This window comes from Rhinolophus ferrumequinum, chromosome 12 (assembly GCF_004115265.2).
Source record: "Rhinolophus ferrumequinum isolate MPI-CBG mRhiFer1 chromosome 12, mRhiFer1_v1.p, whole genome shotgun sequence".
Lineage (NCBI taxonomy): Eukaryota > Metazoa > Chordata > Mammalia > Chiroptera > Rhinolophidae > Rhinolophus > Rhinolophus ferrumequinum.
Genome location: NC_046295.1, coordinates 80,059,002 through 80,077,516, shown reverse-complemented (window position 1 = coordinate 80,077,516; position 18,515 = coordinate 80,059,002). Strand labels below are relative to the sequence as shown.

The 18,515-nt window shown below is 45.1% G+C and overlaps 1 protein-coding gene across 8 annotated transcripts in view; it reads left to right on the top strand.

Moving 5' to 3' along the window:
- Nucleotides 1–17,387, top strand: part of SETX (senataxin) — a 60,001-nt gene extending 42,614 nt beyond the window's left edge. For 4 of the 8 annotated variants that reach the window (XM_033122362.1, XM_033122369.1, XM_033122366.1 and 1 more), the window contains 8 exons: nt 901–1,050; nt 2,125–2,232; nt 3,904–4,094; nt 4,692–4,784; nt 6,804–6,971; nt 8,022–8,120; nt 9,129–9,216; nt 14,369–17,381. In XM_033122362.1, the coding sequence (XP_032978253.1) occupies nt 901–1,050; nt 2,125–2,232; nt 3,904–4,094; nt 4,692–4,784; nt 6,804–6,971; nt 8,022–8,120; nt 9,129–9,216; nt 14,369–15,100 (1,629 nt within the window). In that variant the 3' untranslated portion in view covers nt 15,101–17,381. Of the gene's footprint in view, nt 1–900; nt 1,051–2,124; nt 2,233–3,903; nt 4,095–4,691; nt 4,785–6,803; nt 6,972–8,021; nt 8,121–9,128; nt 9,217–14,368 lie in introns of all 8 variants that reach the window. The other 4 variants (XM_033122368.1, XM_033122364.1, XM_033122363.1 and 1 more) reach the window with 4 other exon arrangements.
- Nucleotides 17,388–18,515: the final 1,128 nt, after the last annotated feature.

The following is an 18,515-nucleotide window of genomic DNA, read 5'->3' as shown; positions in this document are numbered from 1 at the left end:
CGTGTGACAGTGCTTCACCGTGTGAGGGCTGCAGAGCCGCGGCGCCACTGTCTTCCCAGAGCCCCCACACAGGCCGTGGTGCCCGTGGGTGCGTGTATCACGTGCAGGGACGGAAGTCCTGCTCTCCAGGAGCACAAATGGGCTGTCTGAACCTTTGATAAAAATATGAGTTTATTAAGTGGAACACTAAATGGTATACGCTGTGAAGTGTCACTCACACCGTCTGCTTCGACCACAGTGCACTTGTGTTTTTGATCTAAGGTTGAGAATCCGCGTATGCAGAGGCCCGACTTCAGTGTATGAGGATTTTGGACTCATGGTTGGGAGGTCGGCACCCCTCACCCCCGAGTTGTCCAAGGGTCCACTGTCTGCATTGCAAAAATAGACCAAGGCTGTTTTCTTAGTATAGAAGTAGAACGCTGTCAGTTTTACAGGCATTATGGTTGGTACTAGCCTTTAAAGAAGAGAGAATGACATTATATGTGTAAAACTAACAAAAACATACATTCAAGCTTAGTTCTGACCTTGGTTTTACTCAAATAATTGCTTCACAACTCTGTAGAATGATTGAATCGCTACTTATTCTGATAACCTGCCAACATACATCTGGCTATAAGAATTGTAATCTACTTTGACCAAATCAGACCCCGAATAAATTTGTCTTTGCATGCTTAAGTCATATTCTAAGCTTAGACTGTACTGCAAAGCAGTGTTCTTTCTGGTGGTTTCTGATTCACCTGGATATTTCTGCTTTTTCTCATTTTGAGGTTTTCCCCTAACATTTACTAAGTATTATTCTGTCACGTAATAAATGGTAGATGTTTATAGTAGAGATAGGCCTATCGTAGTCGAGAATTTATATACAACTGAATACTGATTAACCTTTATTTGTTGCCTTAGGTTCAAGGACGCCCGCAGAAAACACAGAACATCATCATCTTAGAGTCCCATGTCATCTGTTGCACATTGAGCACGAGTGGGGGTTTACTGCTTGAGTCTGCTTTTCGGGGGCAAGGAGGTGTCCCCTTCAGTTGTGTCATTGTTGATGAGGTCAGTAAGCCACTCTGACTGGGGCTGTAAGTCTGAGATGAGCAGTGGCCGCTGAATGTGGACAAAGTGGTCTCTTCGCGTCTGATTCTTTTTTTTTAAGTAACTATTTTTATTTATTTCTTTATTTATTTTAAGGAGGGCGCAGCTCACAGTGGCCCACGTGGGGATCAAACCAGCAACCTTGGTGTTATCAGCACCACGTTCTAACCAACTGAGCCACCCGGCCACCCCGCTCTGATTCTTACCTGCCATTGCGTGTGTGTGTGTCTCTTATGTACAAATAGGCTGCTGATGACTCGCCACAGTTACCGTTGCTTCTCCAGTCGTGGGGTTACAGTCTTCAGGAAACCTGCTGGTTCCTCACAAAATTCTCCCGAGGGTTACCTATCTAGCTGCTGCTTGGAATGTCTCGTAACCTTGTGAAGCATTCTGAATGTAACTTTGGACAGCTCTGAGCCACAGTGTTTTCAGCTAACATCCTTTATTCCTAGTTCATTCGTTAGCAGACATTTATTAGGTACCCGCTGTTTGCTAGAATGTGGAGCCAGAGCACAAAAGAGATGGCACGGGAGGGGCTGAGAATCGATCTGGAGCTCCAAGTCCAGTGCTCACCAGAATGAAAGAGTACAAAAAGTGGAGGTGATGAAATGATTAGAGAAAATGTCACTGAATTGAAGAGACGCGTGAGCGTTGGAATTGAAAAGCCTACCGAGGACCGAGGAAGAGAGGGGGCGGGGGTGGGAACCCTGACACGCATGTCCTCAGAGCACAAACCTGGGACATCACATGGCTTTCTAGCTTGTGGCTGGTTCCCACACAGCAGTGTCACCGGAGGGGTGGCTGACTTCACAGCACGTGTGTGGTTTTTAGGGGGTTTTTTGAGTGTTTTTGTTGTTACTTGTTTGTTTTCCTAACTAAATAAAATCCTTCTTTTGATACTTGATGCAGAAGGAGAAAGTGTGGTGCTTTTCTGAATGGTTAGAGTTTTTGTGAATTAGATAAACTGTACATGGATGATAACTAAATCGCAATGCTAATTCAGACTGTTTCTCCATCCTGTATTTTCTTAATAAGGCCGGGCAGTCTTGTGAAGTTGAAACTCTTACCCCACTCATCCATCGTTGTAACAAGCTTGTCCTGGTAGGAGACCCCAAGCAGCTCCCTCCCACAGTTATTTCTCTGGTGAGTTTTTTCCTGATTCTTTAAAGTAGAAGGGTCTTTGGGGTTGTTTTTTGGATGGGGGGGGTCTTTCTTGGATCATCATGTTACTTGCAAGGAAAAATGGGAAAGGCTGAGAAAAGAGAACTACTATTTGAGTCTTCATAGTGTCTCTGAAATGACCCTTTGTTCATAGTTGTGCTTATGTAGACGTGTGACAGAGGACTAGAAGGAGCCTGTTCTGTGTGCATTTGGGCCCTTTTTTTGGGGAAAGGCAGTGTACAGCTATTTTTAAGGGCCGTATCTGATTTATTTTAATATCATAAACACCAAAACAATAATAAAAGAAAATCTTCAAAAGTGAGGAAAAGAATCCCAACCTACTGATTGGCATTTCAATGTGTGCACATTTAGGGACAATGTTAAAAAGAGTTGGTTTCCCCTTTTAGGTCTCTGTCCTTTCGTGCACACAGTGCCTGTGGCCCGCCCACCCTCCGAAAGTGCAGGGGACACGAAGAGAGAGCAGTTGTGAACTCTGATTGTGGGCAGAGCAGCACCTGCATCCTTTGTGATCTCACTTAAGACACTTGACTTTGTTTAAAGGTGGCAGAATCATTCTGGGCCAAAAGTCAGTGACTAGATCAGGAATGTCCTTCCATGTCAGTAGTCTCAGCTTTCTTCTGCAAGTAGATACGTTACCTCGTAGAAGTCCTTTTTCTTTCTCCCACAAGAGAAGATTCAAAATGAGGTTTTGGCTAACCTGAATAGATGAACTTTTCGGGATGTAAATGAAATCATCAAATGTTACTAATATTTATATTATTTAGTTGCACAAACCTATTTCAAATCACATACATACATAATGTTTTACTGAAGAAGTAACGCCTTCTTTTCCCCACTCGCACAGTTTGTGAAACAGGTTTATTCAAATTTTGCACACGTCCTCAGCATCACTCGAGAAGATTCCATCATCTTCGTGTACTTTTCAGAGCACATTTTTGCTTCTAGATGAGTTGATGTCATGCTTTTTGGATCTTTGTGTGATGCTGACATTGGAAAGTATATCTGAAGGCACATCCATGGTAACATTACGAGAGTTTTCTTCATTTGTCAGTTAGGTGACTGTTTTTAACATTGCAGGTTGTAATCCATTTTGGGGTTTATGAAATGAACTTATTGAGTCAGCTGTCTGTTTCCTCCACTAGAATATAAGTTCTGTGAGACTTGATCTCACTCACCTTAGTCCCAACACCGCAGATTTTAGAAGTCAATATGTACAAGAGGGATGGATAAAGCAGTTAGTCTTTAAAAGGGCTTGTTTAATATGACATTGAGTATTTCTGTTTGTTGAGACCATACCCCAGAAGTAATTGTTAAAAATCTGTGTCACTTTCTTTTGCTTCTTTCATCATACAGTCGGGTGACCTCTGACAACATCAAAATAGCTTCGGTTACGGTCATTCACAAGGTCACATCTCTTTCATAAGCAGTATGTGGGTTTTCTAAATAAGGAGAAAATACCTCAAGCTGCATGGCTTCTCAAGGGCCAGGGTCACAAACAGCTTCTTTCTCTGAGTCCTTGGTCGTTGGTGATGGCACCTAAACCTTGCCATGTACATGTCAGAGCTCCGCAATTGTTTTTATAGTAGTGGGAGAAGCACATTCTTAGTGATGGCTGCTGTATTTTTCCCCTAGCAGAAGGCGCAGGAGTACGGCTATGACCAGTCGATGATGGCCCGCTTCTACAAGCTGCTGGAAGACAACGTCGAGCGCAATATGAGCGGCAGGCTGCCTGTGGTCCAGCTCAGCATCCAGTACCGAATGCACCCGGACATCTGTCTCTTCCCTTCTACTTACATTTATAACAAAAGCCTGAAAACCGATAGGTGGGTCTAGTCGTTGCTGGTTAGCTGGCTTTGTTGGTCGGTTAGCTGCCTAGGAAGAATTGCTATTTTACTGTGTTCTTAAGTCTTACCATAAGAAGCATAAAGCCAAGGTTTGATAATTTTCTCTAATTATAAAAGTCATGTTGATGGCAGCAAATGTAGGTAAGCAAAAAACAAGGGGGGAAAGCCACCCATACTTATACCACCCAGAAGTAATCGCTGGTAGCATTTTGGTGTATGTTCTACCAGCCCTTGCACTATGCATATCTTTTTCACTTTTTCTTTTTTTAATTAAAGAAAAAAAATTACACCCTAGTCTACATAGTATTTTATGGCTTGCTCTTTTCACTTCTTCTATTATGAAGAACTTTCCAGTCCTAATTATTACATCTTAAGTACATAGATCATTCCCCCTAGCACTACAATAGAAATAGAATTTGTTTTGTACCTTTCATTAAAGCACATTTTAATAAAAGAAGGTTCTTCGTGCCCCTTTACTTCCCCAGCTCCCTCCCCTACAAAAAAAATGGTAATAATAATTTAAAATTTTTTCTGATAACGTGACTTGGATTCTGAATGTTGGCTCCTTTTTTGTAGGATGACTGAGACCAAGCGGTGTTCATCAGATTGGCTGTTTCAACCCTACCTTGTGTTTGATGTTGGAGATGGTTCAGAAAGACGGGATAATGAGTATGTTCTCTTTCTTCGATCCCCAGTGATGGGCCCAGAATTATTATATATGATTTGTGGTCATATTTATATTCAAAAACACTTTGCGTTATAACACATCTCTTTGCTTAGGGCCAGGGCACGATCTTTTTGACTTCACTGGGTTGGTAGCTTCTTCTTTTTTATCATTCTCTATGTCAGCCTTTGAATTCTTCTTAACGTGTATAATGGGGATCACATTAACTAGCGTTTGGTAGGCGCCTGAGTAGATATGCACTGGGATCGTAGCTGTGAGCAAAACACATGGCCCCAGGGCAAGGTTATCGTGGTCTAACAGGGAAGGCGGACTTCGACCAAATAGTCGCCAAGGGACTTACTGCGCGGCTGTGTTGTGAAGGGTAAGTGTAGATTCAGCTGAAGGAAGTGGGAGACAGGGCGGGCAGTACTGGCAGTGTGTTGGATTGTTCAGGTGGCCTTGAATGACAACAAAGGGGAGCGGTTGTTACTAGTTAGGAAACACCTCCGAGGAGCCAGGGCTGCTTGTGAGGGAAGAGGAGCCCTGGTCTGGAAGCTGTGTGTGTTAGCACCTGTGTATCGTGACGTGAGAGTAAACACCGATTCTGCCTGTGTCGTGCGGTGGCTGCAGAGCAGGTGGTGTCCTCAGGATCAGACATTAGTAGAGGGGGAGAAGTTAGGAATAGAAAACAGCAGCAGGCTGGGGGTTGGCCACGACAGAGGGCGTGTCCAGGCTGCAGTGGGGCCTGCCGGAATGGAGCAGGGCGTTGAGATGGGGGTGGAGGGTCACAGGAGGAATAGCGACCGGAGAGGTGAGCAAGCAAAATAACGCTTCCAAGGAGGGAAGAGAGTGCTAGCTAACTGGGCTCTCTGTGGTCTGGATGCTACGACTCGAAGCTAGGATGCTGGGTCCTTAAGATTCTGAAAGGGAAGCTGCAGCAGTGCAGCCCCAGTGCATGTGGCTGGCTGTGGGTGACGACGCATGTGGTTTGGGAGGTGACTTGGTGCAGGATGGGACCTGGGCCTGCTGCAGGACCTCCTGTTGTTCCTCTCAGACCTGCAGCACGTTAGCCTGTGTGGATGGCATCTCGTCGGTTGTGTGGTGTGTGAGCGACACGGCCGTGGTGGGGGATTAAGAAAGATAATCCATCTGAAGCACTTTTCTCAGTGTTTGGGAGATAGCACATCCTTAATGGTGGCTATTTATTATTCATATCTTCATTGTTACACTTTGTTCGTACGATTGCTGTCCCTGTTTTAAGAGATGTTTAAGAAACTAGTGCTTACACTTTAGCCGACTCCGAAATTTTCTCTCTCACACAACTTCACATTTCACCAGGCAGTTATTTCTATATTCTGTATTTCTATATTCGTATATTTCTATATGTGTACGATATTAATGGTCATAACAGCCTCTGTGAATCACTGCTGACTGAGTAATGATGGAACCTACGTGCCCTCTAATGGAAAACAAAGTGGGACTTAAGTGAGCAACTAGAATGCTGTTGGGGAAGGGGAATGGGACTTTATTGGGGAACAGTGTGTACTTCCAGGACTTTTTTCCAAGTCAAGTTGCTGTCCCTTCAATCCCAGCTGTGGAGGGCACAGTTCCGCTTCAAGTTGTCCTTTCAGTCTTAGCTGTGGTATGCACAGCCCAACTACAGGCCCAGTTGCTGCCGCTAGTTGCAGGGGGCACAGCTCACCATCCCTTGCGGGAGTCGAACCGGCAACCTTGTGGTTGAGAGCCCACGCTCCAACCAACTGAGCCATCCGGGAGCTCAGCGGCAGCTCAGCTCAAGGTGCCGTGTTCAATCTTAGTTGCAAGGGGCGCTGCCCACCATCCCTTGCGGGACTCGAGGAATTGAACTGGCAACCTCGTGGTTGAGAGCCCACTGGCCCATGTGGGAATCGAACCGGCAGCCCTTCAGAGTTAGGAACATGGAGCTCCAACCGCCTGAGCCACCTGGCCGGCCCAGACTGCTGTTAGTTTTGATGTGGTTTTTTTTTTTCCCCCATCTTATTTAGCTCATATGTAAACGTTCAAGAAATAAAACTGGTAATGGAGATAATTAAACTTATTAAAGAAAAAAAAAAAAAGGATACTACTTTCCGAAGCATTGGTATAATTACCCATTATAAGGCTCAGAAGATGATGATTCAGAAGGAGTTGGACAAAGAATTTGATGGGAAAAGGTAAGGCATCTATATTTTTATAGCTGTTTCCATTGTTTCTGTTGAATTACAGAGAAGAAAGCGGGGATAGAAGGAAAGAAGAAAAGGAAACTCTGTAGGGAGTGGTTTGCGGCCATGGCAGGACAGCACAAGGAGTCCAGGATGGTGGGATCCATAGACAGGAGCTGGGTAGGGAACGGGTGCTCTTGTAGCGCTTGTGGACAGAGTGCCTCCTGCTAATTGGAATGTCATCACGTTACACTTGACAGTGGAATTGATGGAGAAACTCCAGGCCTTTCCCTTTAGTTCCATGACTTAGTAATCTGAATTCTAACTCTAGCGAGAAGTCATTTTTTCATTTAGAATAATTTAACCCTTTTAGTGTCTTTATAGGGTGAAGATCATGTTTTTGTCTTCTTTTTACCTCAACAGTAAAATTAAAGTTTAAATATTGGAAATCTATTAACTCAGAAACACACAAACGACCAAAATTGACTCTAGAAAAGAATAGAAAATTTGAACCGACCTATAAAAAGTAGTAATCAAACACTTCCCGACAAAGAACTCAGGACCAACTTTTGTAACTGGATAACTGGATTTCGATACACCTGTACCATCATATATTCAGTCGTAAAAGGAATGCAGTGCTGATCCACGCTGCAACATAGATGAACCTTGAAAACACTACCGAGTGGGAGAAGCCAAACACAAAAGGCCACGTGTTTTGTGATTCCATGTATATGAAATTTCCAGAATAGAAAGTAGATGAGTGGTTGTCAGGGCCTGGGGACAGGGGGAGATTGAGACTGACGGCCAAGGGACACAGGGTTTCTCTTTGGGTGACTGAAATGTTGTGAAATTCGATAATGGTGATGGCTGCACAACATAGTGAAGGCACAAAAACCACTGAATGGTACACACTGTACGATGGTGAATTTTGTGTTATGTGAATTATATTTCAGTAAGGAAAGATACCGTGAAAAACGTTTCTGAAAAACAGTACTATGTAAAGATGTATATTTCGTGATTCTCTGACTTTTTCCAGTAAATGTGTTTCTGTTTTATAAACAGGTTAGCAGAAGTAGATACTGTGGATGCATTCCAGGGTCGTCAAAAAAATTGTGTCATTGTTACATGTGTCAGAGCAAATGCCATGCAAGGCTCAATCGGGTGAGGAACTGTCATTGATTTTTTAAGTTGTGAAATTGATCCACTGTTAGGTTTGCTTCTCTTGATACCTTGTATATTAACCCATGTCACAGTGTAAATCTGTTCTTTTATTTAATAGGAGTGAAATAAATCATTGGATCAAGCGTACTTTGCAGGGGCCTGTTACTCTCCCGTGGGATGTGTCATAATAAAGTGGTTTTTCCTCTTCTTGCTCAGTTTTCTGCTTTGGCTAAGTTTATTCACCTTAACTACTGTCAGTTTATTTACTGAAGATGCTAAGGACACTGGAGTAGGTGACAGAAAACTCCCCTGAGTCTCAGGACCCTGAGATTTTTTTATTCTCAGGAGTAGCAGATGGAATTTACAGACTGTAAATATGTTTCATTGTTCTTAAAAGAAAACAGTGATTTAGTTGTCTCTGCCCCTACCTAGAGTTAGTCTGCATATGCAAATGGAGTCCAGTTATCAGGACCACTTTGTAAATAGTCATTTCTTTTCCAGCTCATTTGCCATTTCGGCGTTACCATACACCAATTCTATTGTTTCTGAGCTCTTCTCTGATCTGTTGTTACATCTGTCTGATGTGTATTTCTCTACTAGTTCCACAATATTTTTAATAACCTCAAATATATTTAAATTTAAGAATAATTCATCTAGTATCGTATTTTTAGGATGTCTTAAGGCTTGGAAATCATACCGCTCGTATTTCCAGTATCTCATTCAAGTCAAAATAGGAAATGGACAGACACTTGCGTCCCTTTGGTAGCAGTCATGCCCTGCAGTCACGACTTGAAAGCACTGGTGTTTTGTTTACTGTTTTTAATGGGAACCGCTTTTGCGCCAGGTCCCCTGTGCTGGGAAGAGCGGGAGAAAGCATCGTGACTGAGGAGGTAGAAGGAGCCCAGGAAAACCTCCAGAAGGCTGCCTGGGTCTCACCCACAGATACGCTCAGTCATTCTGTGGAAAGAAGTAACTTCTTCTTCTTTTTTTCCCCTTTTTATTGTCTAGATTTCTGGCAAGTTTGCAGAGATTGAATGTCACCATTACACGGGCCAAGTACAGCCTCTTCATCCTCGGACATTTGAGGACCCTGATGGTAGGTAATTCTTGGGGACCAGAGAGCTCACAAGTTTGCCCATTGCTACGGATACTGGGCCGAGGTTTAGTTTTTATTCTCCATCAACATGGAAGTGGTTTCAGGGATCCATTATTTCATGAGCCTCTTCCCCCAGTTGTGTATCCTCCAGCAACTTCTTCCTGGAGCTTTTATACAGGGAACCCTCTCCCCCTGTGTCAGCCCAGGCCCAAGTGTCCCCCGTGTGCTCTCAAGTTGACCTTAAAAGAATTTGTTTGCATCCTGGATTGTGCAGATGATGTGTTAAGTCCATACGGGTAAAATGCTTGAACAGTGCCTGGCACTTTGTGAACACTAGTAAATCTGCTGTTGTTGGCCCGGCCTCACTCCCCAGCGAGGGAGTGTGCGTGATTGTCTCCGTTTCAGCGCTTAGAGCAGTGCTGCTGTGCCTGTCACTCGGAAGTGAGTGGCATCAGAGCTCCTGTCAGGACAGATGCTCTTCCAGAAGAGGTGGCCAGGGTCCCTCTTCGTTAGACAGTGGTCCAGCTTAATGTGGTGTTACTACAGCTACGTAAAGCATGTATTTGCTGCTTGTCTCATTTAGGCAGTAGCTTGCAGTTTTTCTCATTTCTCTACCTAACAACCTCATGGGTTACCTTAGGAGAGGAGTCCGGCTTGGTAGACCTTTCCCGTTGGGGTTAGTACCACCAGGGGGCGTCCAAGTGCAGTCTTCCTCATTCAGCTCTCAGGTCTGTGGTCTTCAGTTTTGTTTGTGTGCCCCTTGGGAAGGATTTTAAAAGCTGTGTACCCCCTATTTTTAAGTTTAAGTATTGCTGAAGACTTTGTTTCTAATGTATTATAAATACTGATCTTTAAAATAGAGCTTTTATTTTTATTTTATTGATTTTTTTAGAAGGAATAAAATTGTATGTATCTCGAAGTTCCATGCTAGGAGAATGGAAGTATAAAGGTAATTAGCTTATTCAGGATTGTTTCTACAACTGGTCAGGATAGGTATTTTTTTTCTCCCTCAGCTTTTTAAAGGAGAGTTAGTCTGCATATGCAAATGGAGTCCAGTTATCAGGACCACTTTGTAAATACTGACATTCAGTATTGTTTTATATTAGTTTCAGGTGTACAGCGTAGTGGTTAGACAGACATTTATGTAATTTATGAAGTTCCCGCCCTGACTAGTCTAGTCCCCACCTGGCACCATGCATACTAATTACAGTATCATTGACTGTATTCCCTATGCTTTACTGTACATCCCCGTGACTGTTTGGTAACTACCAATTTATACATCTTAATCCCTTTTTTCATCCTGCCCCCAACCCCCTCCCATCTGGCAATCATCACTTTGTTCCCTACATCTGTGAGTCTGTTTCTGTTTTGTTTGTTCGTTTACTTTGTTCTTTAGATTCCACATATAATTGAGATTGTATGGTATTTGTCTTTCTCTGTCTGATTTATTTCACTAAGCATCATACTCTCTATGAGTCCATCCATGTTGTCGCAGATGGTAAGATTTTATTCTTTTTTTATGGCCAAGTAATACTCATTTTATACATGTACCACTTCTTTATCCAGTCGTCTATTGATGGACACTTAGCTTGCTTCCATATCTTGGCTGTTGTAAATAATGCTGCAGTGAACATAGGGGTGCATGTATCTTTGAATTAGTGTTTTGGATTTCCTTGGACTAATATCCAGGAGTGGAATTGCTGGGTCATGAGGTAGTTCTATTTTTAATTTTGGGGGGAACCTCCATACTGTTTTCCATAGTGGCTGCACCAATTTACAATCTCACCAACAGTGTGCCAGGATTCCCTTTTCTCCATATCCTCGCCATCACTTGTTGTTTGTTGATTTATTGATGATGGCCATTCTGACAGGTGTGAGGTGACATTTCATTGTGGTTTTAATTTGCATTTCTCTGACGATTAGTGAAGTTGAGCATTGTTTCATATATCTGTTGGCAATCAGTATGTCCTCTTTGGAGAAATGTGTATTCAGGTCCTCTGCCCATTTTTTAATTGGATTGTTAGTTTTTTGGGTGTTAAGTTTCATGAGTTCTTTATAGATTTTGGATATTAACCCCTTATTGGATGTGTCATTGGTGAATATCTTCTCCCATTCAGTAGGCTGTCTTTCCATTTTGTTAGTCTCCTTTGCTGTGAAGAAACTTCTTAGCTTGATGTAGTTCCATTTTTTTATTTTCCCTTGCCCAAGGAGATAGATCAGAAAAAAATATTACTAAGAGTAGTGTCAGAGAGTTTACTGCCTATGTTTTCTTGTAGGACTTTTTTGGTTTCAGGTTTTACAGTTAAGTCTTGAATCCATAAAACAAAGCTTTTAAAAATAAATTATTACATCACTCTTAAATGCATCCAATGGAATAGAGATCCCTATTATTCTTTCTGTTCTTTGAAATTGACCTTCCATTCGTATTTGTTGAGGGTAAAATTCAGTGGGGTAATACATTTTTATAATTGAAAGCCTTCCTGTTAACCTCACTATTGTGCTTCTCTGCTACAAAAATTTATGTATAAATTGAAAGTTCTAAATGTTTTTCATAACGATTTGGGGAGATTGTGTGAGGGGTGTACGGAACCTCTCCGAACTTTTTTTGCAACTTCCTGTCAATCTATAGTTACCTCAAAATAAAAGGTTTTTTTTTAAAAAAATTAGTTTTCCTGTGACCATAAGGATCTGAGTATTAAAAAATGATTTCTTGTTACTTGAATAATCTATTACAATTATTATTTTTATACAGTTGAATTTTGATAAAGTTTAAACCTGAAAAGTAGAATGTTATTAGAGCAGTGTTTCTCAGTGGCACCCTGATTACAGGCGTCCTCGTGGGCGCCCCTGTTTTTACTGCTCTCTTCATTTGGCCCCCAGTTTTGACATGCTCTGACAGTGCCCCTTGTGGTCAGATTTGAGATGGACGAGAGTCCTTGTGACTGAAGGAGGAAGTGAAGGGGCAAGAAAGCCCCAGGAGGGCATAGGAAGCTGAGTTTGAAAGTGGAAAATTGATTCCGTTTGCCGTTCTGCATCCTCCTTAGAAAGTCTTTGTGAGTCCCCAGGCCACACTGACACAAATTTGAAAACCACGGGCCTCTAGTTGTGACACTCTCTTCGCTCTAGGAACCCAGGCTCCAAAAAGAGACAGAAAGAATAGAATAGAAAAACTCCTGATTTATCATTTGGGCTTTCACACTTACTTTTGTTGTCCTTGGGGTTTTTTGGGGGGCGGGGGTTTCTTTAGCTCAGTTTCCCTTAGGAAAATGGAATTAATGGTTAAGGCATTTGGTTTCCTCTGAGAAACCAAGACTCACAGCGCTTTCAAAGCTGTTTGTGTGTGATCTCAGGATTGGGTTCAACACCAAGTTCAGGTGCAGTGGATGTGGCAGAAATGGCAGCAGGGCCATCTGCTTCCCTTCTGTGTTTCTGCCACAGGGTAGGAATCTCTAGAGCTTTCCTGAGGGAGGTGGAGATCCAGGCCATGGAGCTGGGGCTGCTTCCATGGGCCTGTCTGGTGTGTGCCAGTCACTGCACTTTATGTACGTGGCTTCCTTTAAGCCTGACAAAAACCCCGTGAAGTCACCATAGTTTGTCAAATTCAAGAAGCCATTAATTATAACGTGCATCATCATTTTATATACTACTGTTAAACAGTGACATGACACTTTATTTTCACCTAGAATTTTTGTTTTATATTTATTGAAAGAACTCTTTTAGGCTTGTTTAGACAGATTTCATCCTGTCACTTGTGTTCATACATAAAAGAAAATACAGATAAAATGAATAGGTTAAGATACTGCTAAAAGTATTCCAATTTCAGTATGTAGCACTGCTGAATTATTTCCCAGTTCAAGGGCACGTGTCCCTGTTCATACATGTACGTCCCCTGTGCAGGCAGAAGGGTTGGTGCCCCAGCATGGTCTGTCTACTGGGTTTTCTTCCAACCCCTGCCTCCATTCTCCAAGTCTTAATGCTGGTACTTTTCTTGTCTCATCAGAAGATGTCTGGGGCCCGGTTTTCAGGCAAGAGCCGGGATGCATTTTTTTTTTTAATGGTTTATTGGCTAAAAGTCAGGGGGGTGTAGTGTAGTTGCCTAGCTGTGACATCCCCAGGAGTAAGGTCACAAACTGCTTCCCAGCCAAGAGCCACCCCACATTCAGAGCTGGGAAGATGGGAGGCCGGTGTGCATTTAGAATCAATTCAAGGAAACTTCCCTATTTTATGGATGAGGAACCAGGCTCAGAAAGGTCAGGTGACGTGGTCACACACAAGGAGGTGCTCGTGGCGGCCTCGGCCTGCCCCAGCACCCTGGGGGATGGCGCCGGCGCGGGAGCCGTTGTCCTCTTCCTTCTCTTTCCTTTGATCTTTTTTTTCCCTCTCTCCCTCATGCTCACTCTTTTCTTTCTAAAGCGTCCCAGGTTCTGAAGGTTATAAAGAAGCAATTTATTGTTGAGGAAAGCAGGAAAGGGAAGAGCGGAGAGGAGTGTGCAGTTGGGTTGGTGTCTTTTTCCTCAGAAGTGTCTGTACCTTCAGCTCCTCTAGAAAACAGACAGAACGCAGCACTGTCTCTGGAGTCGTACTTCAGTGGAGTAAGATGATTTAGTCCTTTGGCATTTGGGAGGCCGTTGGGAATTTGATGAAAGAAAACTATGAACCTTTTTTCTGGAACAGTCACATGCACTTAAACGTTAGGATTTTCTGAAGCCAAGCCTTCCTGTTCCAGAAAGTTAGCCTTCCAAGAGACAGGCAAGACTCGAGATGAGCAGCATGCAGGGAACGTTCTGGGATGACGGAGCCGTTGTGGTCTGTACTGCCCAGGACGCTCACCTCCGGTTACCTGTGGCTGAGCACTGGTGTGGCTGCTGCAACTGCATTGTTAATTTTGTTTCATTTTAATTACTTGGCATGTAAGGAGCGACCCGAGGCTGCATCGGCTGCTTCCTTACAGCTGGTGCCTTTTCCAGTGCCGTGGCTGTGTCATTCTGTGCTCTTTTCCTCTCAGCCCCTGCCTAACAAGGTACCAGATTCTTGAGAACCTACTCGTGAACGTATGTGTCTCATTTGTTCAGAAATGAAGCTGGAGCTTCCTGCTCCCCAAGCACCTGAATGTTTCTTTGGGGTATAATTGTTTCTCCCTCCTTGTTTCAAGGAGAATCAGCATTGGAACCACCTGATTCAGGATGCGCAGAGGCGTGGGGCCATTATCAAGACCTGCGACAAAAGCTATAAGCACGACGCCACGAAGATTCTGAAGCTGAGGCCCATACTCCAGAGAAGCCTGACTCACCCGCCCACCACAGCCCCAGAAGTGCCCAGGTCCCCGGGCGGCTTGCCCGGCAACAAGCCAGACGCTGAACTTGCTAAGACATCTTTTACTTCCCTGTGCCACACACCCTCGGACTCCAAGGAAGCCGCTGTCACTGCTGCTGCAAAGGACCCAGAAAGGCCTCCTGCTAAGGACCAGCTCCGGGACCCACGGCTGCTGAGGAGGCTGGGCCTCAGCCCCGAAGCCCCAGTGAGGTGCCTCAGGGATCCACAGCCGTCGAGCCCCCAGTGTCCGGCAGGACCACCGCCCTTGGGAGAGACGGGCTTCCCCGTGAGCCCCCAGGCTCTGGGCAGCCTCGTGGAGCCGCCCACGGCCCCAGGGAGCAGCCACAGGCCTCCCGGGCCCTGTGAACCTCCAGCTGTTAGCACGGAGACCGCCACAGACCCAAGAAAATGTGACCAGGCAGGGGAGCCCAGCCACCGAAGAGACACTCGGGCTGTCAGTGAGGGGGACCGGGAGCGGTGGAGCCAGCCCCCCAAGAGGAACTCGGGCTGGGACAGCGAGGCCCCGGACGAGGAGGACAGCAGTAGTTCAAAGAAAAGAAAGCTTTTGTAGGTGACGTGGCCTGTCGGCCACAAGCATTGTGCAAATGAAGCTGACCGGCTACTAGCACTGTCCAGACATGATGATTTTCTTCTTAAAGGAGTTTGTGTGCTGTTGGAAAACATGGGGATTGTGTCCAAACCCCGGGGCCTGTTGGTCGTCTCTTTAGTATTTTTTCCCCCTTAAATCAGTTGCAGAAACTCAGGGGCGTAAAGGCCGGGAGTGCCAGACATACACTGTGGATCTCTCGTTCTCCTGTGGCAGGTCAGACCCAAGTGAATGTTTAAAAGTTGGAATGTATATTTGTATAGCACATAACAAAATCGTTTTCACATTTAATCTAGTAAACTGCTATTCTTTCCCCTCCTTAAAATATTAATCATTTTCACCATAACAAACTTTATATTTAAAAAGACAAAACCAGGAGGAAGACACGTCCTTCCAGCCATTGTTACGGCGAGACAGGTCTCTGACAGCCCAGTCACCGGGCGGCTCAGACATCTCTATTTCCATTTAAGAAAACAACGGAGTGTCCTGGGGAGTCAGAAGCAGTTATATTAGGTCAAGTTCTGCAGGTGCACTTAGACAAGGCACCTTGGCAACGGGCTAGCGTGTCCATCTACCTGTTGTAGTAAGCCTGTCATTCTCTAGCTACACTTCTCACTCTTCTTAAAACAAAGGCTGTGAAATGAAGGAGTAGCTCTTGAATTCTCACTCATGCCCCCAGCAAGTTGTAAGCTTCCTGTAACTGGCGGGTGACTAAGCAGCCCAGCGGTTGCCCCTGCTGGCTGTGTACGAACCACCTCGGTTTGCTTGTGCAAGCTGCCCCCTGGCGGGAGGACCCAGCTCATCCATTAGTTCTAGGTACAGCCTGGTCAGTGCCACGTTAACACCTTCCCAAGGGATTCTGGCCACCAGGCAGCTTGGGAACCAGGAGGGCAGGCAGACGTCGGATTGTAGGCAGGAAAGAAACACCCTTGGAAAAGAGAAGGGCGAGTGCTTAGAGCTCAGCACCTGGCAGAGAGCTGACAGGCTTCCTGTGGTCTCTGGAAACCATCTTACCTGATGGGAACACTGCTGTTCTCGAGGGACCTGTGCTTGTGTGAAGGGAGCGTGGCCGTGCTGAGCGCGGCTGTCAGATGTGGACGAGGGAGGCGCTGCCGTCGCAGAGTCCACTTCTCCAGATGCGCGCACAGTGCATGCCAGGTGTGGCGGGCGTGCGCGCACGTGAGTGACAGTGGCAGAACCAGCGCTGGTGAAGGCTGTGCAGCCCACGAGCTACCCCGAAGGTCAACATGTGCCACGTGAAATTTCCTTTGTCCTTTGCTTTTTGAGCAAAAAGAGCTTGTGTTAGTCAGAAACCCTAATGTAAGTAGATGAGGAAGAGCTCGTAAAAACAGTGTCTGGCGGCCAACAGTTTAAACGTCCTACTTCAATGCCCGTGTCCCTCTCACTGCTGCTGAGGGAGCGCGTGTGTCACGCGTGTTGGTGGGTGGAGACTTGGTCCGTGGCCACGTTATCTGAGGAAGCACGGGTCAAGGTCCCACAAGCTTCCTGCGTGTGCCTCGGGCAGGAAAGCTCATTCATTGTTACTTTCAGTTTACTTTCCTGCTCTCGGTAAAATGCTCAGTTTAGCAGATACTTGGAGTGGTGACAGTGTAGTCTAAAAACTCTTAAGTCTGTGAAGGAGGCGTGACAGAAGCAGTTGGCGTCAGGCCTTTCTCCCACTCCGCTCATACAACACCCGAGCAGTCTTATTGCCAGTTAAGTTCGATGCCCGTTCTCACTCGTTCTGTTCACCCTTTGGTTCACCTGGTCTGATGATGCAAGAAGTAGGAGGAGCCCTGCAAACCCTGTCTCAGGAGCAAGCCTGCCCCCACAGCCTCTCCCAGTAGAATTCAGGCATATCTGACCTTGCACTTGAAACTGTTTGTTGTTCCGGTTGGTAAAAGTATTTACGTAAAGCATTACATACATAAATGTGGCATTTCTTGACGTGGCTGTCATAGCAGTGTCGTTGATTGGTAGTTAATCCTGCTGTAAGGTGACAAATGGCGGTTGGCTTCATCCGTGCCGTGGCATTGGAAAAAAGTGCCCTGTCTTCTTTCAATGTTAGTTCTTCCAACATGAATATATTCTACTTATTTTTGCTTCTTTGTATATGATTTGCCTTGGATTTATTGTGTACGGTTTATTTCGCTATGTTCTCATGTATAATCAGGAGCACATTAGATAAGTACATGTGAACATTCTGCAAATGTTTTGTAACAAAAATATACTAAACTATTTTCTAAAATTAATCGTGTGCATTGATAATTTTTTGCTGTAGTTTGACTCTATGCTCTGAATAATTCATAGCTGGGATTTGGCAAACAGTAGGTCTATTGTCTCTGTTAAAACCTAAATTTTAGGAAAAAATGGCAGAACTACAAAGTGGAAACCAACCTGACATGGGTTAGGAGTCCTGTTATTGAACCTAAGGTGCAGTGTACTTACCAGGTTACCCATTTTGCCAGCCATTTGATTTGTTGGTGGGGGTTTGCTTTTATCGGTCTTATCATCCAGCCCCCACCCCACCTCTCCTTGCTTCCCAGCTCTCTTTGGAATCTTATCTATAAAGTAAATCAGGTGCTTTGTTGCCAACCATGGTGGTGTTAGATGGTGGAATTTGGTCCAACAGAAATACGTGTTCACCGTTAGGCTGAGACTGGGCAGGGCTGACGGAGAAGGGACAAGTGAACGGTGACGCATGAAAGGAGCCCCCAGGGGCAGCAGTGGAGGGGCAGAGTAGGTGTCCGGGCCAGGCTAACTGCTGGTGGGTACAGACGTGGAAGGTGACTCTAGAAGCAGTGCCTCGGGGTGGCGTGTGCCTTTGCCATGCCAGCATGTTCGCAGGCCTCAGGTGAGTGGGCAGACAGCGCCAAACTCGTGCTCATTCCGGACACACATGTCCCGGGAGGGTAAAAGGACGCGTTCGGGAGTTAGGTGCCTGATAAACCCGCCAGTGGCCTGAGGAGAGGTGCGTGCTCTGCAACGGCCGTTTCCTCTGGAATTCACTGCTGCTGCCACTGTAGCAATGGTTTTCTAAGTTCCTCCTGACCTACTCAACACACGCAGTCACCACCCCCTCCTGGGTTTCACCATTCATTGTTTGCAGAATAAATAATTCAGGGAGCAAAAATTTAGCTTCAGTGTAAGTAGAATTTACAGCGTCGTGCAGCACCATAGAGACAGTCTGTGCGCAGGGCATAGCTCCATCACTCTTCAAGGACCTGAGTTACTGTCGCCCTGTCCTGTACAGAAGGCACTTGCCAAGTCACATGGCATAAAGTGCCCACAAATGGGGTGTGCCGTCATCACAGCCATGGGAGGCGGTCCCCTGTGCGTGCTGCTGTTTGTCGCAATACCTGGTGTGAGCCTGCTGGCC